Genomic DNA, 22650 nt, shown 5'->3' with positions numbered 1-22650 from the left:
ATAACTCTGTAAAACTTAGAATTTCTCAATGGATGCAAAGAATTCTCTGATTGGACAAAGTGGAGAGCATGAAATTACTGCCCTGCCTCTATATATTGTCCAATCAGAGACTTATTTTATTGGCGGTATCACACTATGTCCTGTGTTTTTTTGTGGTGACACTGGGAGCAAAGTGTCTAAGGAATCCAGAGAGTGGGGTGGCTGCGTGATACAGCAGAGGTTCCTGAGTGGATCAGCCTGTGAATTTCCTGGATGACTACAAAGCCCATTATATTGGGAAGTTGGTAAGGGTATCCTCACTGCTTTTAGAAGTGGATACACCCTTTTATATTGGAGTTTTCTGTGATGTGGCACTGTAATAGTGTTATGCACATTGAAGTGGGTTTTCACTGATCACGTGTGGTTCACGTTTTTCACAACTTTTACTTATTTTCACTGGATGAAATATAGATAAAGTTTATTTGATAAAGGTTAATGCACTATATGAGTTTTTTCTTTTTTTGAGGTGGACTAATTTTGAACACCGTTGGAGTTATTGATGGGACATTTTGCGTATTTTCATAAAATCATAGTGGACTTTATATTGGTAGTGGATTCATTTTATAATAATTGGGTATCTATATGATTATATTTTCTTTGGAACATTTGTTAATAACACTGTCATATATATAATTCTTTGAATGGTGCCCATGCCAAACAAGAGTTTGCAGTGCATCAAGGAAGTTGCTTGACATGGGACACAGAAGCTAGCAGAGATCACTGGAGTAGTGATGTCTACAACACTATTTTGCAGCTTCTACAGCAGTCTCCAAACTACGGCCCGGGGGCTGCATGCGGCCCTTTGCTTGACCATATCTGGCCCTTGGGCACTTTTTCTCCCAGTAATACAAGACACTATTCCTCCCACTGACACCAACAAGGGGGCATAATTCTGACATCAACAACAGTCACCATTCATCCCATTGACACCAACGATGGGGCACTATTCCTCCCATTGACACCAACGATGGGGCACCCTTCCTCCCATTGGCACCAACGATGGGGCACTATTCCTCCTATTGACACCAACGATGGGGCACTATTCCTCCCACTGATACCAATGATGGGACACTATTCCTCCCACTGATAACAACGATGGGGCACTATTCCTCCCATTGGCACCAACGATGGGGCACTATTCCTCCCACTGACACCAGAGATGGGGCACTATTCCTCCCATTGACACCAATGTAGGGGTACCATTCCTCTCATTGACACCAACGATGGGTCCCTACTTCTCCCATTGACACCAACGATGAGGCACTATTCTTCCCATTGACACCAATGATGGGGCACTATTCCTCCCACTGACACCAATGATGGGGCACTATTCCTCCCACTGACACCAACAAGGGGGCATAATTCCTGCTACTGACATCAACAACAGTCATTATTCCTCTCATTAACACCAACGATGGGGCACTATTCCTCTCATTAACACCAACGATGGGGCACTATTCCTCCCACTGACACCAGAGATGGGGCACTATTCCTCCCATTGACACCAATGTAGGGGTACCATTCCTCTCATTGACACCAACGATGGGTCCCTACTTCTCCCATTGACACCAACGATGAGGCACTATTCTTCCCATTGACACCAATGATGGGGCACTATTCCTCCCCCTGACACCAACAATGGGACACTATTCCTCCCACTGACACCAACAAGGGGGCATAATTCCTGCTACTGACATCAACAACAGTCATTATTCCTCTCATTAACACCAAGGATGGGGCACTATTCCTCTCATTAACACCAACTATGCGGCACTATTCCGCCGCCTGACACCAAGTCAGGCGGGGCACTATTCTTCCTACTGACACCAACAATGGGGCACTATTCCGTCGACTGACACCAACAACGGGGCACTATTCTTCCCAATGACACCATCAATGGGGCACTATTCTGTCGACTGACACCAACAACGGGGCACTATTCTTCCCACTGACACCAACAATGCGGCACTAGTCCGTCAAATGACACCAACAACGGGGCACTATTCTTCCCACTGACACCAACATTGCGGCACTAGTCCGCCAACTGACACCAACAATGGGGCACTATTCTTCCCACTGACACCAACAATGCGGCACTAGTCCGTCAACTGACACCAACAACGGGGCACTATTCTTCCCACTGACACCAACATTGCGGCACTAGTCCGCCAACTGACACCCACAATGGGGCACTATTCTTCCCACTGACACCAACAATGCGGCACTAGTCCGCCAACTGACACCAACAACGGGGAACTATTCTTCCCACTGACACCAACAATGGGGCACTATTTCTCCAACTTACACCAAGAATAGGGCGCTATTCCTCCCCTAATGCCAAATATGCATTGTTTACTCCCAATGGCACAGGACAATTTCTACTCCCACTGGCCCCCCTAAAGTCTGAAAGTCAGTAAACTGGCCCTTTGTTTAGAAGGTTTGGAGACCCCTGTTCTACAGGGATCCCACAGGTTCGATAGATGCATAAATACATTGGTCCAACCTGGACGAATATAACTATGTAAAAATATCCATTCCTGGAATTTTTCTTTGACTTCGTCTATTGCCTAATGACTTGTTAGCTTTGTAGGTGAAAATGTCAGTATGTCTTTTGAGAAAAACTGCAGTGGCTTTAACCCCTCGCCCTCCTGAGGCGTCCCCTCCCCCCTTCCTGACCAGGCCATTTTTTGCGTTACGGCTCTACGTTATTTTACCTGACAATTGCGCGGTCATTCAATGCCGCACCCAAATTAAATTTACGTCATTTTTTCCCCATGAATTGAGCTTTCTTTCGGTGGTATTTGATCGCTTGTGTGTATTTTATTTTTTGCGCTATAAGCAAAAAAATCTGACAATTATGAGAAAATAACAAAATTTTGGACTTTTTGCTATTAAACATGTCAAGTAAAAAAATGTAAAAAATCTAATTTCCTCATAAATTTAGGCCAAAATGTATTCTGCTCCATGTCTTTGCTAAAAAAAAATCCCAATGCGTGTAAATTAATTGGTTTACGTGAAAGTTATAGCGTTTACAAATGGCGGTATAGATAATGGGATTTTTTTTTTCTACTAGTAATGGCGGCGATCAGTGACTTTTAGGGGGACTACGGGACTGTGGTGGACATTCTGACACTGGGGGGGGACTAACTTGTCACTGACACCCCCTTGACACCAATACAGTGATCAGTGCTCAGGGGCGGCCTGACAACTCATGGGGCCCCCGGGCAATAGGGGATCATGGGGCCCCTGTGTCCTCACCCACATCCAAAAAAGCCTATGAAACAGCCAATGAAAGGTACCAGGGGCATCTCATGGGGCCCCCTACTGACCCCGGGCCCTCGGGCAGTGCCCGAGTGCTCGAATGGTCAGTCCGCCCCTGTCAGTGCTAAAATAAAGCACTGACACTGTACTAATGGCACTGGGCAGGAAGGGGTTAATGTGAGGGGCGATCAAAGGGTTAACTGTGTGCAGGGAGTGTTTTACTAGGAGGCGGGGGTGTGTGCTTCACTGTAAGCACACTGATCGGGATGGCTGTGCTGTGCAGTGTGCTCGAGCTGACAGGGAGGAAGATTGTTTGTAAATAAAACAGTTTTCCTCCCTGTCGGTGATTGTCAGTAGTCACCGGGCACCGGCGGGTAATCACCGGCCAATACATGTAAATTAATTGGTTTACGTGAAAGTTATAGCATTTACAAATGGCGGTATAGATACTGGGAATTAAATTTTTTTTTAAAACTAGCAATGGCGGTGATCAGCGACTTCAGGGCATTCTGACACTGGGGGAGAACTGAGTGATCGGGATGGCTGTGCTGTGCAGTGTGCCCGAGCTGACAGGGAGGAAGATTGTTCGTAAACTAAGCAATCTTCCTCCCCCATCGGTGATTGTCGGAAATCACTGGGTGCCGGTGGGTAATTACCAGCCGGGACCCGGTGATTGACATCCGCAGCTGCGAATGGCGGCGTGGGTAGGGCGTGCGTGAGGCTTGCGCGCGCCCCCTACCTGGAAATGCAAAATTACATATATATAAGTGATTCCGGTCACAGGTGCCACCCTGTAGCAGTATGTCTGCTATAGGGCGGTCCTTAAGCGGTTAAATGATAAATTAGATTTTGAGAATGGCATCCAATAGGCTTCAAAAATGTTCTTTCTATTCTTCTTTGTAATAAAGTCTTTGTTGTTACCAGGGGCGGACTGACAACTCATGGGGCCCCCAGGCAATTTGGAGATCATGGGGCCCCTGTGTCCTTGCCCAAACTCAAAAAACCCTATGAAAAAGGTACCAGGGGCATCTCATGGGGCCCCCTACTGACCCCGGGCCCTCGGGCAGTGCCCAAGTTTCAAAATGGTCAGTCCGCCCCTGTAGCAGGGGCAGACTGACAACTCATGGAGCCCCCAGGCAATAGGGGATCATGGGGCCCCTGTGTCCTTGCCCAAACTCAAAAAAGCCTATGAAAAAGGTACCAGGGGCATCTCATGGGGCCCCCTACTGACCCCGGGCCCTCGAGCAGTGCCCGAGTTTCCAAATGGTCAGTCCGCCCCTGTACCAGGGGCAGACTGACAACTCATGGGCCCCCCAGGCAATAGGGGATCATGGGGCCCCTGTGTCCTTGCCCAAACTCAAAAAAGCCTATGAAAAAGGTACCAGGGGCATCTCATGGGGCCCCCTACTGACCCCGGGCCCTCGGGCAGTGCCCGAGTTTCCAAATGGTCAGTCCGCCCCTGGTTGTTACCCTAAGATAAAATTTAGACATCTCAGATTCCCATAACTGAGGCCATTGGAGCAAATCCTCAGTTTGCCGATCTCTCTATGGATGTAATTGCTATTTCTCATTCTTCCATGATGCCTAAATGGATAAAGTTCCCAATGCCACTCATTAGAATTGACTTTGTATCCAACAACCTGTCCTACAAACGTTAGACCTGCTCTACAGGTCGTACATTTCCAACATTGGCCACATGGACAGAGACCATTTGGTTCCTTGGGCTACCCATAATTAATGATGCTAGTAGAACTGCTATGCTTGCCTAGATGTGAATGGCGCGCCCTACATGTATGAATGCTTAGGTCTATGTGGCAGTATAGTTGTCTAAGGTCTCTGTGGTAACTCAGAGGTTTCTCAGGTCTCTAAGGAGGTCTCAGAGGTCTGTTACTCTGGTAACTGGAGGTCTCTCAGGCAGGGTGACGCTGTCCAACGTGTCGGAACGAAAGGATAACATGCGCTTGGGAATGAGCTTAGTCACAAATCCTAAAGATAATAGCTTTGTGGTAAGAATATCCTGTATCCTGAGCCCGCTCTATATGGCCTCATTCTCCTATATGCCCTGCCTGAACCTTTCTATGCTTACAGCATTTGCTGTCGATAATTGCAGCAGATGCTGTCCCTCAGCCCCCCGATCATCTTTGCAGCATGACGTGTGACCCATATTCAAGGCTGTTTCTGCAAATTTTGTCTTGTCTTGGCTCAACCTTAAGCGCCTCATGCCTGGGCTTCTTTCTGCCATGTTAACTTGCCTGCTTTTATTAATCAATATTTACCCAATTATACGGTGTTTTTACATGTTTGGTAACAGTGTTGGCATGTTTTAGGCCTGCAGTCCATTGTGGTCTCATGAGTGTGGAAGCTCCTATTACACAACTGGGATGTGCTCCAGAGTCAACGCCAACTTCCGATTCTCCAGAATCGTGGCCCCTGCGCTGCAAAGTAAGGCAACCGTGTACATGCAATTCAGTATATAGCTTGAATTAAATGGAAACAATGGTGTATGTTTCTTACTACACATACTGAGACACTGGGGTTGTTTTACTAAAAATCAATAGATATCCCATCAATCAAGATCTGCACAGGACAGCTTAAGCTGAGCTTCATTCTCCATGTCATAACTAAACTTGGAACATAACAAAAAAAATATAATTATCTTTAACATAAAGCAGTTATATTCATTCAGCTCTACTAATTCTGTACAATTCTCTTGGAGTTGGTGTATTCTCCGCAGATTGTGGATTCTTAGCGCTTCTGGTTAATATTAAATGCATCCAGAGATCCAGATCTTGGTTTGTAATCCATAAGCAACGAAAAGAGGAGGAAAGCATTCCATGTTTTTCATTGTAGCTGCTCTAAACAAAATATTTTGGAATCCACTTAAGCATTAGAACCCTTGAGCATGTGCCTCTCAATGTTTAGAAGTCAAAACCCATAAGCATAATCTTCAGAATACTGCTTCACACTGTTCTGAAGTAAGTAGTTCCCTGGTCTACTCCTCCCATGCCCGCCTCCAGGACTTCTCCAGGGTGTCACCCATCCTCTGGAACTCCCTGCCCCAACCCATCGGATTATCACCTACTCTCCTCTCCTTTAGGTGCACCCTGAAAACCTATCTCTTCAGGGAAGCCTACCCCACCCCCTGCTAACTTGCCGACCTCCTCCACTCTTCCTACCACTCCATCCCCCACAGCTATCTCCTCCTGTACCACCATCCCCTCCCTCCTAGATTGTAAGCTCCAAGGAGCAGGGCCCTCCATCCCCTCATGTTTTGCATTGTATTGGTATTGTTCTGTCACATGTTCTGTCCCCCTTTGTAATGTACAGCGCTGAGCAAACTATTGGCGCTTTATAAATACTGTATAATAATAATAATAAAGTCAATTAGGCTGCTCGCTTTGCAAGGAATGTTGCACCTTGTAAAGGAATTAGTCCCAGAGCTTAGCGAATGTGGCAAAGGTTTGCAAATAATACCCGATCATGAGCAAGGAGCGCTTGCATGTGATTGGATGACGGAAGTCAGCAGAACCTTCCCTCCTTCACTAAGCTCATTGGCAAATCCCTTTGCAAAGTGCAACTTCCCTTGCAAAGTGAAAGTTCGATTTGCCTTTATTCAATCAACTCTATAATTTTAAAGAAAGTCATCTTGAATTTAACTTTTAAACTTTCGATTGTTTCTGGTGTCCGAGACGCCGCTCTCCCGACTCGATCCATGTGAAGCGTGTTATGTGGCCTGAACCACCTCTATTCCCCGGACCATGCCCTCTGGTGCATTTTGCCCACCCACCGGGGCTTAGTCACGGAGGTGACTAATGACCTCTATAACTAAGCCCCGGTTGGCGAGGTGAAATGTGTCAACGGAGAAGAGCTGCTGAGGCCACACAACACATTTCACACGGGTTGTATACCATACAACAGTGGTTCTCAACCTGTGGGTCACGACCCCTTTGGGGGTCGAACGACCCTTTCACAGGGGTCCCCTAAGACCATCAGAAAACACATATTTCCGATGTGTAAAGAGCAGCTACTGTGTAGAAAGCAGCTGCTGTGTTGAAAGCAGCTACTCTGTTAAAAGCAGCTACTGTGTTGAAAGCAGCTACTGTGTTGAAAGCAGCAGTATTGGAGGTAAAACGACACTCATGAATTATAATTATTGGGTAAATAATTTTATGGTTGGGGGTCACCACAACATGAGGAAATGTATGAAAGGGTCACGGCATTAGGAAGGTTGAGAACCACTGCCATACAACAATTGTGTGCTTCATCCTAATTGTCCTAAAACCAATAAACATGAAAAAAACGGATGGATGTTTTACAATATAATGTGTTTCCACACAATGATTACATTTCAGTTGGCTTTAAGGTCAATTTCTAAACTTTTTTTAAAATTTGGTCCTGGAATGGCGAGTAACTACAATAAATCTGAACGTGATTCTTCTCCTCAGGGTGTCCAACTTTCATGGATATTGTTATTGTTTTGGACGGATCAAACAGCATTTACCCATGGACAGAGGTTCAGGGTTTTCTCATCAGTATTCTTCAAAAATTCTACATTGCTCCGGGTCAGATTCAGGTAAGATGTTTTTGTGTTACAAAGCCGTGTTGGATGTAAATAGAAATTTCAGGCAAACAGCTGAAATACGTACAGTTGTGTTCAAAATAAAAGCAGTCAGACATCACTAACCGGATCAATCACTGTTTTTGGTAGAAATGATATTTCTACATGGTAAATAATTTCCTAGCAGGTGTAGTAGAGTAATAGAAATCCAACAGACCCGACAGTCATGACATGCATGCTGCTGATTCTGTGTCATTGAATCACTCATTGAAAGGGGCGTGTTCAAAATAATAGCCATGTGGAGTTCTATTAGTGAGGTCATTCATCCTTTGAAAAACAGGTGGCAATTATTGCCCTTATTAAGGAAGGAAGGCAGCACATGTTGTACATGCTGGTTACAGTGCATTTCTCTCTGAAATTCTGAGGAAAATGGGTCGTTCCAGACATTGTTCAGAAGAACAGCGTACCTTGATTAAAAAGTTGATTGTAGAGGGGAAAACATATAAAGAAGTGCAGAAAATGATCGGCTGCTCAGCTAAAATGATCGCAAATGCTTTAAAATGGCAACCAAAACCTGAAAGATGTGGAAGAAAGCGAAAAACTACCATTGGAATGGATAGAAGAATAGCCAAAATGGTGCGGACTCAGCCAACAATCAGCTCCAGGAAGATGAAAGAAGGTGTGACGTTCCCTGTGAGGACTCAGCCAACAATCAGCTCCAGGAAGATGAAAGAAGGTGTGACGTTCCCTGTGAGGACTGTTACAATTAGAAGACGCCGATGTGAAGCCAAGCTATCTGCAAGAAGTCCCCGCAAAGTCCCACTGTTGGGAAAAAGACGTGTGCTGAAGAGGTTACAATTTGCCAAAGAGCACATTGACTGGCCTAAAGAGAAATGGCACAACATTTTGTGGACTGATGAAGGTAAGATTGTTCTTTTTGGGTCTAGCGGGCGGAGACAGTTTGTCAGACGACCCCCAAACACTGAATTTAAGCCACAGTACACTGTGAAGACAGTGAAGCATGGTGGTGCAGGCATCATGATATGGGGATGTTTCTCATACTACGGTGTTGGGCCTATTTATCGCATACCAGGGATCATGGATCAGTTTGAATACATCAGAATACTTGAAGAGGTCATGCTGCCTTATGCTGAAGAGGAAATGCCCTTGAAATGGGTGTTCCAACAAGACAACGACCCCAAACACACCAGTAAACGTGCAACATCTTGGTTCCAGACCAACAAGATGGACGTTATGGAGTGGCCAGCCCAATCCCCGGATCTTCATCCAATAGAAAACTTGTGGGGTGACATCAAAAATGCAGTTTCTGAGGCAAAACCAAGAAATAGAGAAGAACTGTGGAATGTGGTCCAATCATCCTGGACTGGAATACCTGATCACAGGGGCCAGAAGTTGGGGGACTCCATGCAACACAGATGTACAGCAGTTCTCAGAAACAGTGCGACTACAACCAAATATTCATGAAGTCATTCAAAGGAAAGCAAAATCTTCAAACATTTCTCAGTTTATATAGTGAATGTTTGAGTTTGTAAAGAAGAATACAAACACAGCGATTTTTTTGAACTGTCTAATATTCACTTTTCTTCCATTTTTTTAGAGGAACAACACAAATTTGATGTATTTTTCTTCAGGTTTTGATTTGGAATAGAATGTGTCGTGTTCCCAATGCATTTGTGTGGATGGAAATAAAAGCTATTAGAAGGATTTTCAGCTTTATTCACTTTTTCCAACACACTGCTATTATTTTGAACACAACTGTATATGTTTTGTTTATGTTACAAGATGTCAGTAGTTACAACAAAGCCTTTCCTTCCCCACATTGCGCTATGGACCGTATGGCAGACCCAAACAGGACAGGGGCTATTGGAGGAGACTATGGGCTAGCCTTCTTCCCAATGATTATGACCAATGGAGGAGACCGGGGATTTTGTCTGTTTCTGCATGGAGGATAGCCTGGTCCTGAAACCCTTTGACTGGCTGGAAGCATCTACCTGTGGCCTGGCCGAAGGGGTGCTTTGCCAGCAAAACGGTGTGCTCACTGTGCCACAGATAGAAGGCTGGAAAACAATGGTCCTTCTTCAATGCCAAATAATCTCCAAGGGGTGTGCAGGAAAGCCCATAATTTTCTTCCTCTTTCTCTGGAACTGGACCCTAGGCTAAGCCTACCTGTCAGGGACCCTATCACCGTGCAGCCGTGCGACGACGACAGGTCCCTTCGGGTCACGGCAGTATGAGTGTGCATGGACGGGAGCGTGCAGGCGCGCATGCGCAGGAGCGCGGAAGTGCACGCATGCACAGTAGAGTCCGCGTCACTGCTAGGTGGGCTATTTAAACCTGAAATACAGTACAATCAATGCCTTCTGGTCTACAACGTTCCTGCACTTATTACCTGATCCTGTTGCCTGTATTCTGATTTGCCTGACTAAGAAAGAACTCCGCCTGCACTGACCTCGGCTATCCCTGACCATCCGCTTACCTGCTCCCTTGTACTTGATCTGCCCGCTTAATACTGACCCGGCTTGTCTGACTCTGCTGCATCTACTTACCTGCACCTGGCTTGCATCCTGATGGTTGCCATACTTACCTGCACCTGGCTTGCATCCTGACGGTTGCCATACTTACCTACACCTGGCTTGCATCCTGACAGTTGCCATACTTACCTGCACCTGGCTTGCATCCTGACAGTTGCCATACTTACCTGCACCTGGCTTGCATCCTGACGGTTGCCATACTTACCTACACCTGGCTTGCATCCTGACGGTTGCCATACTTACCTGCACCTGGCTTGCATCCTGACAGTTGCCATACTTACCTGCACCTGGCTTGCATACTGACGGTTGCCATACTTACCTGCACCTGGCTTGTATCCTGACGGTTGCCATACTTACCTGCACCTGGCTTGCATCCTGACGGTTGCCATACTTACCTGCACCTGGCTTGCATCCTGATGGTTGCCATACTTACCGGCACCTGGCTTGTATCCTGACAGTTGCCATACTTACCTGCACCTGGCTTGCATACTGACGGTTGCCATACTTACCTGCACCTGGCTTGTATCCTGACGGTTGCCATACTTACCTGCACCTGGCTTGCATCCTGACGGTTGCCATACTTACCTGCACCTGGCTTGCAGCCTGACGGTTGCCATACTTACCTGCACCTGGCTTGCATCCTGACAGTTGCCATACTTACCTGCACCTGGCTTGCAGCCTGACGGTTGCCATACTTACCTGCACCTGGCTTGCATCCTGACAGTTGCCATACTTACCTGCACCTGACTTGCATCCTGACGGTTGCCATACTTACCTGCACCTGGCTTGCATCCTGACGTTTGCCATACTTACCTGCACCTGGCTTGCATCCTGACGGTTGCCATACTTACCTACACCTGGCTTGCATACTGACGGTTGCCATACTTACCTGCACCTGGCTTGCATCCTGACGGTTGCCATACTTACCTGCCGCTGCACCCACAGTCCTGCACCTGGCCTGCACCCTGGTCACCGCCATACCTGCCTGCTACCGCATCCACGCTCCGGTGTCCAGTCCCAGTCTGCATCCTGATTGCCGCCATACCTGCCTGCTGCTGCATCTATGCTCCTGCATCCGCACCTGGCCTGCATCCGGATCTCCTGGGTCTTCAGCTACCTGCTGCCAGCTCCACTCCTGGCTCTGTGCCCTCTGCTCCCACTATCAGGGGCTCCGAGCGGGAGTTGTAAGAAGACGCCTTCTCTCCACATCAGACTCCCCAACCAGGTACGTGACACTACCTTTACCCAACAAGCAGGTTTTTGCCCATGTCTATACATTTCCCACGCTGTGGGCAAGTCAAAACGACCCAGAAGGGGCTTTAAATAGTCTCTCTAAATCCAAAATGGCTGCCCAGATCTCTGTGTTCAATCAGATGCAGACTCCCCCAAAATGGCCACTAGAAACCCAATGCAAAGGACAAATCAGTCCTCTGGAAAGTTACCCCTAGTGCCAGAGGTATGAAGAGATGGTGTTGTGTTTACTTCTGGCACTGAACAAGTCTAGTTAGAAAGGAGCTTAACCCGGAAGCCATAAAAGTAAACCAGAAAGTAGCAAAATGATCCTACAGACTAGCAAAGGTGTGTTACCAGAATGCCTGGGCAAAATTCATAACGCTGCCCCAAACTACCTCACCGACCTGATACCCAAATACCACCCAACCCGTAATCTTCGCTCCTCACAAGACCTCCTACTTTCTAGCTCCCTGGTCTTCACCTCCCACACCCGACTGCAGGACTTCTCCAGGACTTCCCCCATCCTCTGGAACTCCCTACCCCAATCCATCAGACTGTCACCTACCCTCCTCACCTTTAGGCGCACCCTGAAAACCCATCTCTTCAGGGAAGCCTACCCCACCCTCACCTAACAGCCAATCTCCTCCTACCACTCCATCCCCCACAGCCACTTCCTCCTGTACCACTATCCCCTCCCTCCTAGATTGTAAGCTCCAAGGAGCAGGGTCCTCGAACCCCTCGTGTATTGTATTGTTACTGTATTGTCTCATGTACTGTCCCCCACTATAGTGTACAGCGCTGAGCAAACCTTCTGGCGCTATATAAATATAATAATAATAATTTGGCAGATAACACAGCATGTGTATTTAAAAATGTATCTAGATGTTCGGAGTTCCACTTTAGTAATCCGTACCCCTCTTGGCAGGTGGGGGTATTGCAGTACGGGGAAGAGGTGGTCCACGAGTTTCATTTGAATGACTTCCGCTCAGTGAATGAGGTGGTGGAGGCTGCAAAACGCATTGAGCAGAGGGGAGGGACAGAGACTCGAACTGCACTGGGCATTGAGAAAGCATGGTAAGAAAAGCATGTATATATTATTCTGTGTCCAAAAAAGTGTATGTTGTCCATGTTGCTATGATTGTATATAAAGACTGATGAAAAGAAAAACTAGTTAGTGCTGTGAAATATTACAAACCGATATATTCCATAGAAATGATTATATAAGTCTAATGGCTGTCTTCTCTCTATAGCACGGAGGCGTTCCAGCGCGGTGGAAGGAAGGGAGCCAAAAAAGTGATGATTGTTATTACTGATGGAGAATCTCATGACAGCCCCGATCTACAGCGGGTGATAGAGACGAGCGAAAGAGAAAACATAACCCGCTATGCTGTGGCTGTAAGTACCTCTCTTTATGGGGTTCCTACCACTGAGACTGTAGGATGAGGAAATGTAGTGCAGGCCAAGGCCACCACTGGACCACCACCCACCATGAACAAGGGCGAAGAACCATATATTGGGCTTCCCACAAAATGTATCCAAAAGTGCTTCCTTAGTGCACTCGCCCCATTCCTCCGCTCCCGATTCCTCCCATCTCCTTAGTGCACACACCCCATTCCTCCGCTCCCGATTCCTCCCATCTCCTTAGTGCACACACCCCATTCCTCCGCTCCCGATTCCTCCTGTCTCCTTAGTGCACTCGCCCCATTCCTCCGCTCCCGATTCCTCCCATCTCCTTAGTGCACACACCCCATTCCTCCGCTCCTGATTCCTCCCATCTCCTTAGTGCACACACCCCATTCCTCCACTCCCGATTCCTCCCATCTCCTTAGTGCACACACCCCATTCCTCCTCTCCCGATTCCTCCTGTCTCCTTAGTGCACTCGCCCCATTCCTCCACTCCCGATTCCTCCTGTCTCCTTAGTGCACTCGCCCCATTCCTCCACTCCCGATTCCTCCTGTCTCCTTAGTACACACACCCAGGGGCAGACTGACAACTCATTGGGCCCCCGGGCAATAGGGAATCATGGGGCCCCTGTGTTCTTGCCCAAACTCAAAAAAGCCTATGAAAAAGGTACCAGGGGCATCTCATGGGGCCCACTACTGACCCTCAGGCAGTGCCCGAGTTTCCAAATGGTCAGTCCGCCCCTGCACACACCCCATTCCCCTGCTCCCAATTCCTCCCATCTCCTTAGTACATTTGCCCCATTCCTCCGCTCCCGATTCCTCCTGTCTCCTTAGTGCGCTCGCCCCATTCCCCTGCTCCCGATTCCTCCTGTCTCCTTAGTGCGCTCGCCCCATTCCCCTGCTCCCTATTCCTCCCATCTCCTTAGTGCACTCGCCCCAGTCCCCTGATCCCGACTCCTCCTGTCTCCTTAGTGCACACACCCCATTCCTCTGCTCTCGATTCTTCCTGTCTCCTTAGTGCACACACCCCATTCCTCTGCTCCCCATTCCTCCTGTCTCCTTAGTGCACTCGCCCCATTCCTCCTGTCTCCTTAGTGCACTCGCCCCATTCCTCCGCTCTCGATTCCTCCTGTCTTCTTAGTGTGCATGTCCCATTCTCCTGCTCCCGATTCCTCCCATCTCCTTATTGCACTCGCCCCATTCTCCTGCTGCCGATTCATCCCATCTCCTCAGTGCGCACATCCCATTCCCCAGCTCCCAATTCCTCCCGTCTCCTTATTGCACACGCCCCATTCCCCTGCTCCTGATTCCTCCTGTCTCCTTAGTCCGCACGCCCCATTCTCCTGCTCCCGATTCCTCCTGTCTCCTTAGTCCGCACGCCCCATTCCCCTGCTCCCGATTCCTCCTGTCTCCTTAGTCCGCACGCCCCATTCTCCTGCTCCCGATTCCTCCTGTCTCCTTAGTGACATGCTGAGATTTGAGCCATTTGCCGTGATAAAAATGCTCCAGCCCACCTGCAGAGCAGTTACATCATCAGTGGCCATCCAATGGCAAAACCCAAAGGAAGATGGCGGAGAGGGAGGCGGCGAGCTTGGACCGCATCACTGAAGTGCGAATCAATGTGCACGTCTGCTATATATCTGCACATCATGGCAAATGTTGCCCGGCCACCGGCCTCCTCCAACACTAAGCTTTGATTACGGCTTCGTTCACACCTGTGCAGTTTGCGTTTTTTCCCTTTGCAGCGCTTTTCGCAGTTACTTTTGCATTTTTCTACACTCGTTTTTGCGATTTTTCTGTGTTCCACGTTTTGTACAGCTTTTTTTTTTTTTTTAAGTTGAATTTTTTTTTTTTTGCCGGGCAGAGTAAAAATGCAAAACGTGGCAAAATCGCAGCAAAAACACACTACCATACATTTCAGCAGATTCTCCATTGAACTCTATTATAGCAAAAACGCTTTTAAAAAAGTCCCCGACCCTTTCCAAAAATGCAGCAGCTAAAAAAGCATCGAGGTGAACGTGTCCCATAGGAAACCATGGTAATGGAACTGTAATGCGTTTCTGCAAAACACACTAAAAAACGCATCGGTGTGAATGGAGCCTTAACCTTTCCCTCATAATTGTGTTGTCCTTGGAGGCTGTAATATAATAAATCACAGCCCCCCCCCCCCCCACCAATGTAGAGAACACGTCACCATGATCTGACTGTTTATTTGGAAATTCTGACATGTCCTCGAAGAGTTTGCAGGCTCCCTTTAGTTAATATGGTGATTTGTAACATGAGATGTGGTCTGTCTGGGTTTCCTTACAGCTGGCCAATGCTTTACTCCTTGGTGCCTACAGAGCCCCACGTCTGTCCGTACTCGTCTCCTTCCCTTTGCTCCGGTGTACTGTTCTGTGTACTGTTCTGTGTACTGTTCTGTGTATTGTTCTGTGTACTGTTCTGTGTACTGTTCTGTGTATTGTTCTGTGTACTGTTCTGTGTACTGTTCTGTGTATTGTTCTGTGTACTGTTCTGTGTATTGTTCTGTGTACTGTTCTGTGTATTGTTCTGTGTACTGTTCTGTGTATTGTTCTGTATATTGTTCTGTGTATTGTTCTGTGTATTGTTCTGTGTACTGTTCTGTGTACTGTTCTGTGTATTGTTCTGTGTACTGTTCTGTGTATTGTTCTGTGTACTGTTCTGTGTATTGTTCTGTGTACTGTTCTGTGTACTGTTCTGTGTATTGTTCTGTGTATTGTTCTGTGTACTGTTCTGTGTACTGTTCTGTGTACTGTTCTGTGTATTGTTCTGTGTATTGTTCTGTGTATTGTTCTGTGTACTGTTCTGTGTATTGTTCTGTGTATTGTTCTGTGTACTGTTCTGTGTACTGTTCTGTGTATTGTTCTGTGTACTGTTCTGTGTATTGTTCTGTGTACTGTTCTGTGTATTGTTCTGTGTACTGTTCTGTGTATTGTTCTGTGTACTGTTCTGTGTATTGTTCTGTGTATTGTTCTGTGTATTGTTCTGTGTATTGTTCTGTGTACTGTTCTGTGTATTGTTCTGTGTACTGTTCTGTGTATTGTTCTGTGTACTGTTCTGTGTATTGTTCTGTGTACTGTTCTGTGTACTGTTCTGTGTATTGTTCTGTGTATTGTTCTGTGTACTGTTCTGTGTATTGTTCTGTGTACTCTTCTGTGTATTGTTCTGTGTACTGTTCTGTGTATTGTTCTGTGTATTGTTCTGTGTACTGTTCTGTGTATTGTTCTGTGCACTGTTCTGTGCATTGTTCTGTGTACTGTTCTGTGTACTCTTCTGTGTACTGTTCTGTGTATTGTTCTGTGTACTGTTCTGTGTATTGTTCTGTGTACTGTTCTGTGTATTGTTCTGTGTACTGTTCTGTGTATTGTTCTGTGTACTGTTCTGTGTACTGTTCTGTGTATTGTTCTGTGTATTGTTCTGTGTACTGTTCTGTGTATTGTTCTGTGTACTCTTCTGTGTATTGTTCTGTGTACTGTTCTGTGTATTGTTCTGTGTATTGTTCTGTGTACTGTTCTGTGTATTGTTCTGTGCACTGTTCTGTGCATTGTTCTGTGTACTGTTCTGTGTACTCTTCTGTGTACTGTTCTGTGTATTGTTCTGTGTACTGTTCTGTGTATTGTTCTGTGTACTGTTCTGTGTATTGTTCTGTGTACTGTTCTGTGTACTCTTCTGTGTACTGTTCTGTGTATTGTTCTGTGTACTGTTCTGTGTATTGTTCTGTGTACTGTTCTGTGTATTGTTCTGTGTACTGTTCTGTGTATTGTTCTGTGTACTGTTCTGTGTACTGTTCTGTGTACTGTTCTGTGTACCCTTCTGTGTACCCTTCTGTGTACTGTTCTGTGTATTGTTCTGTGTATTGTTCTGTGTACTGTTCTGTGTATTGTTCTGTGTACTCTTCTGTGTACTGTTCTGTGTATTGTTCTGTGTACCCTTCTGTGTATTGTTCTGTGTATTGTTCTGTGTATTGTTCTGTGTACTGTTCTGTGTACTGTTCTGTGTACTGTTCTGTGTATTGTTCTGTGTACTGTTCTGTGTATTGTTCTGTGTACCCTTCTGTGTATTGTTCTGTGTACTGTTCTGTGTATTGTTCTGTGTATTGTTCTGTGTACTGTTCTGTGTACTGTTCTGTGTATTGTTCTGTGTACTCTTCTGTGTATTGTTCTGTGTACTGTTCTGTGTACTGTTCTGTGTACTGTTCTGTGTATTGTTCTGTGTACTCTTCTGTGTATTGTTCTGTGTACTGTTCTGTGTACTGTTCTGTGTACTGTTCTCTGTACTGTTCTGTGTATTGTTCTGTGTACTCTTCTGTGTATTGTTCTGTGTACTGTTCTGTGTATTGTTCTGTGTACTCTTCTGTGTATTGTTCTGTGTACTGTTCTGTGTATTGTTCTGTGTACTGTTCTGTGTACTGTTCTGTGTATTGTTCTGTGTACTGTTCTGTGTACTGTTCTGTGTATTGTTCTGTGTACTCTTCTGTGTACTGTTCTCTGTACTGTTCTGTGTATTGTTCGGGAAATGGAATATCTATCAACCGAGGAAGAGAATTAAATAAATATACCGCCGCTTCATACATTGGCACATACCTAATATCCCCTATATATGGGACTTTGAAGGCAGCACCAATCAACGAGCCAAAATCAAAAACAGTGTGTGAAATAAATGGGAATACCAAAAACAGCGCTCTCAACCGTCAAATAAAATCAAATTAAATCAAACAAATATATATACAGTATATATAAATAAACATACAAAACAAATATTGAAAAAAAACAAAAAGAAAATGAAAAACTGCCACCAAATAAATAAAGTGCCAATATTGTACCAAAAAAATGTAAAATATCAAAAATACTCAAATAAAATCCCATATTAAAGTGTAGTCCATGTATATATAATATTTTTATTCAAACAACATATATTCACCACAATCGTGAATTCCTCTGTGCTCAATGCAGGCCATAGACGGGTCGAAAACCGGCCGTTTTCTTATTTAAAAACGAAAAATTGGTAGTTCGATCGGCCAACATTACCACCAACGGTAAAAAAAATAGACCGATTTTCGTCCCATCTACGGCCGGCATTTAACCCCATAATAACTTCTGTTCAGGGGCGGACTGACAACTCATGGGGCCCCCGGGCAATAGGGGATCATGGGGCCCCTGTGTCCTTGCCCACACTCAAACCAGACCCAAAAAAGCCTATGAAAGGTATCAGGAGCATCTCATGGGGCCCCTTACTGACCCCGGGCCCTCGGGCAGTGCCCGAGTTTCCCAATGGTCAGTCCGCCCCTGCTTATGTCCCTGCAGAGATCTCCGCTATTATATTTTTTTATGAAAAGTCTTGCTGTTGCAACAATGTATCCATTTGTATGCATTTCGGATACAGATGTTTTTATTCGGATACAAATAGATACATTGTTGCAACCGCAAGACTTTTCATATAAAATATAATAGCGGACTGGAATTCTTCTTCTTCTTCCTCCTCTTCCTCTTCTTCCTCCTCCTCTTCCTCCTCTTCTTCTTCTTCTTCCAGGTCACGGCTCATGCGCAGATTTTTTACCGGTAAAATGATCTGCCGATTTGCCCATCATTTCCGGGAAAATCGACCGATCGTCAAAATCGTCTGCAAATTTTCCAACTTGACCGATAAAAAAAATGTGCCAAAACCCCGAAAAATAGCCGACCAATGAACCCACTAATGGTGCGAAAATCGTCTGTTTTTTTTTTTTCGTCCGAAAAATCGGCTGATTTTCGACCCATCTATGGCCTGCACAACACCCCATCAAAATGCTAACTCACCAGATGCTGGTGATTAATCAGCATATCTTTCAAATATCAGTGGTTGTGGAAAACTCAGCAAAATAACGATTACTCCAGATAATAATCATTCATCAGATGGCTGATCCAATTAAACTCCGTCATGGTAAGTATAATCCATATGTGGATAAATAAAGAACACTCGCCATAGCATAACAACGTTTGACTATTTATTATGTCCAATTCCCCCATTAAAAACAAACTCACAATATGTAAGTTAAAATACAGCATTCAGTAATATAAGCGCATCTGCAGTCTGCACAACAATCTGCAGCTCCCACAGTGGCGTCTCACCAGCCGCTCTCAGCAACACGTGACGTGGTTGCGGTCACATGGTCCAGCCACGTGGTAGAGGCGTACGCGATGACGTCACTGCTCGATCAAGCCCTATGAACAAAATCAAAAACCATTAAAAAACACCACAGTTTTATATACAGTAAATTCCATTTAATGCAAGCCATAGATACCGTTAGTGGGTTAATTGGTCGGCCATTTTTCGGGGTTTTGGCACATTTTTTCATTTCGGTAAAGTTGGAAAATCTGCGGCCGATTTTGAAAATCGTACGATTTTCCTGGCAATGATGGGCCAATCAGCCGATCGTTTTACAGATGAAAAATCTGCGCATGAGCCGTGACCTGCAAGAAGAAGAAAAAGAATAAGAATAAGAAAAATAAGAAGATGAGGAAGTCCGCTATTATCTTGCGGTTGCAACATTGCATCTATTTGTATCCGAATAAAAACATCTATATCCGAAATGGATACAAATGGATACATTGTTGCAACCGCAAGACTTTATTCATGTCAAATATAATAGCGGAGCTCTCTGCAGAGACAGAAGTAATTAAATGCCGGCCGTAGATGGGATGAAAATGAGCCGATTTTTTTTACCGTCGGTGGTAACGTCAGCCAATCGAACGACCAATTTTCCTTCTTTTTTTTTTTTAAAAAATGACCATTTTTTAACCCATCTGGGGCCTGCATAAGAGACATAATAATAGCAGATTTGTGATCACAATTGCATGGAATTGCATACAGGATCATACAGATGGTAATCTACAGTCAAGCATCCGACGCGTTTCGAGAGCAATGGACTTTCCTTCTTCTTATGTTGCTAGAGTGATATAATTTTTTTTGGGGGGGGGGGTCTATTTTTTATGGCTGCTGAAGGATCTTTTGATGCTGGCTGCTGGGAGATTTAATATTGTTGGTGGGTCTATTGTTGCTGGGGGATGAGGCATTTTGTTGCATGGGATCTATTGTTGATGTGGGTGTCTATTGTTACTGGGGGAAGGGGGTCTATTGCTGCTGTAGGAGATCTATTGTTTTGGGAAATATATTGTTCCTGGGGGAAGGGGTTTTTTTGTTGCAGGGGGTCTATTGTTGCTGTTGGAGGTCTATTGTTACTGGGGGAGGGGATATTTTATTGCTGGGGATCTATTGTTGCTGGGGGAAGGGGATATTTTGTTGTGGAAAATCTATTGTTGCTGGGGGAAAGGGGTATTTTGTTGCAGGGGGTCCATTGATGATGTGGGGATCTATTGTTGCTGGGGGAAGGGGGTATTTTGTTGAAGGGGATCTATTGTTGCTGTTGGAGGTATATTGTTACTGGGGGAGGGGATATTTTATTGCTGGGGATCTATTGTTGCTGGGGGAAGGGGATATTTTGTCGTGGGAAATCGATCGTTGCTGGGGGAAAGGGGTATTTTGTTGCAGGGAGTCTATTGTTGCTGTAAGAGGGCTATTGTTGCTGGGGGAGGGGGTATTTTGTAGCTGGGGATCTATTGTTGCTGGGGGAGGGGTATTTTGTTGCTGGGGATCTATTGTTGCTGGGGAAGGGGGTATTTTGTTGCTGGGGATCTATTGTTGCTGGGGAAAGGGGGTATTTTGTTGTGGGAAATCTATTGTTGCTGAGGGAAGAGGGTATTTGTTGAAGGGGATCTATTGTTGCTGTTGGAAGTCTATTTTTGCTGGGGGAGGGGGCCATTTGTTGCAGGGATCTATTGCTGCTGGGGGAGTGGGTCTTTTGTTGCTGGTGAACTATTGTTTCTGGGGAAGAGGGATCTATTGTTGCTGAGGGAAGAGGGTATTTGTTGAATGGAATCTACTGTTACTGTTGGAATTCTTTTGTTTTTGGGGGAGGGGGTCTTTTGTTGCAAGGATCTATTGCTGCTGGGGGAATGGCGTATTTTGTTGTGGGAAATCGATTGTTGCTGGGGGAGTGGGTTTTTGTTGCTGGGGATCTATTGTTTCTGGGTAAAATTGGATTTATTGTTGCCGGGGGAAGAGAGTATTGTGTTGTGGTGGATCTATTGTTGCAGAAGATATATTGTTTCTGGGGGGAAGGGATATTTTGTTGTGGGGAATCTGTTGTTGTTGGGAGGGGGTCTATTGTTGATGGGGGATATATTGTTGATGGGGGGATCTATTGTTGTTGGGGAGTCCATTGTTCCTGGTTACTGGCGATCTATTTTACTGGTTTTCTTGTTATCAGTAACAAATTCCACAGGAATGATGCTTGGAGGTGGGTAGGGGGCGGGATAAACGTACGGAATGTACTATAGTCAGCCATTGCATCCCTGAAGAAGAGACGTCTATTGATCTCAATATGTGTCGGATGTTTGACTGTCAGTTACCATCTGTATGATCCTGGATGCAATTCCATGCAATTATCACCACAAAACTGCTACTATGTTGTCTTTTAATGGAATTTATATAAAACTAGGGGATTGTTTTATTCTATGGTTTTTGATTTTGGCTCGCTGATTGGTGCTGCCTTCAAAGTCCCATAGATAGGGGATATTTCTTTATTTGTGTTAACTCGGGATGGTGGCAGCCACAGACCTTTCTCACCTTACTTTTGCAATTATACCTTAGACCCAGTCTGTCCGGACAGTATGGTCATCTTCGATTGTAAGCTCCCAGGATCAGGGCCCTCCTATCCCTCTTGTATTGAACTGTATTGTTGCTGTATTGTCTCCCGTTATATTGTAAAGCGCTAAGCAAACTGCTGGCGCCATAAATCCTGTATAATAATAATAATAATAATCTGCTGACTTGGCAGCATCCACAGGCAGCTTAACCCCTTGACGCCGATGTCACACAAATATGCGTCCTTACCGAACTGGGCTTTTTTCCATGGAGCCGCATATTTGCGTACCCATGCGGCGCGCTCCCAGCACAAAGACCGTGGTGTCACTGAGAGCCCTGAGTCCCGTTCTAACGATCGGGACCTGGGACTCCCATTTCCGGGTCACATGATCGCTGTGATAGCCTCTGATTGGCTATCACAGTGATCAGTCAATGTACAGCCCAGCCCCCTTGTTTTTTTATCTCTCTATGAATGGAGGAGAAAGATAATTGTATCATTATATACATTCTATTATACATTGTATCATTATATACATTCTGTTATATATTGTATCATTATATACATTCTGTTATACATTGTATCATTATATACATTCTGTTATACATTGTATCATTATATACATTCTATTATACATTGTATCATTATATACATCCTATTATACATTGTATCATTATATACATCCTGTTATACATTGTATCATTATATACATCATATTATACATTGTATCATTATATACATTCTATTATACATTGTATCATTATATACATCATATTATACATTGTGTCATTATATGCATTCTATTATGCATTGTATCATTATATACATCCTATTATACATTGTATCATTATATACATTCTATTATACATTGTATCATTATATACATTCCATTATACATTGTA

At 45.2% G+C, this 22650-nt stretch overlaps 1 protein-coding gene across 1 annotated transcript in view; it reads left to right on the top strand.

The window, feature by feature from the left end:
* Nucleotides 1-22650, top strand: part of ITGA11 (integrin subunit alpha 11) — a 255723-nt gene that overhangs the window by 115141 nt on the left and 117932 nt on the right. The window contains exons 4-8 of the mRNA XM_089662070.1: nt 5215-5306; nt 5628-5742; nt 7746-7873; nt 12569-12717; nt 12894-13038. Coding sequence (XP_089518196.1) covers nt 5215-5306; nt 5628-5742; nt 7746-7873; nt 12569-12717; nt 12894-13038 — 629 coding nt within the window. The remainder of the gene's footprint in view (nt 1-5214; nt 5307-5627; nt 5743-7745; nt 7874-12568; nt 12718-12893; nt 13039-22650) is intronic.

The sequence above is a fragment of the Staurois parvus genome, unplaced genomic scaffold (genome assembly GCF_062004578.1).
Source record: "Staurois parvus isolate SC_StPar_1 unplaced genomic scaffold, SC_StPar_1.0 ptg001422l, whole genome shotgun sequence".
NCBI lineage: Eukaryota > Metazoa > Chordata > Amphibia > Anura > Ranidae > Staurois > Staurois parvus.
This window is presented reverse-complemented; position numbering and strand designations above follow the sequence as displayed.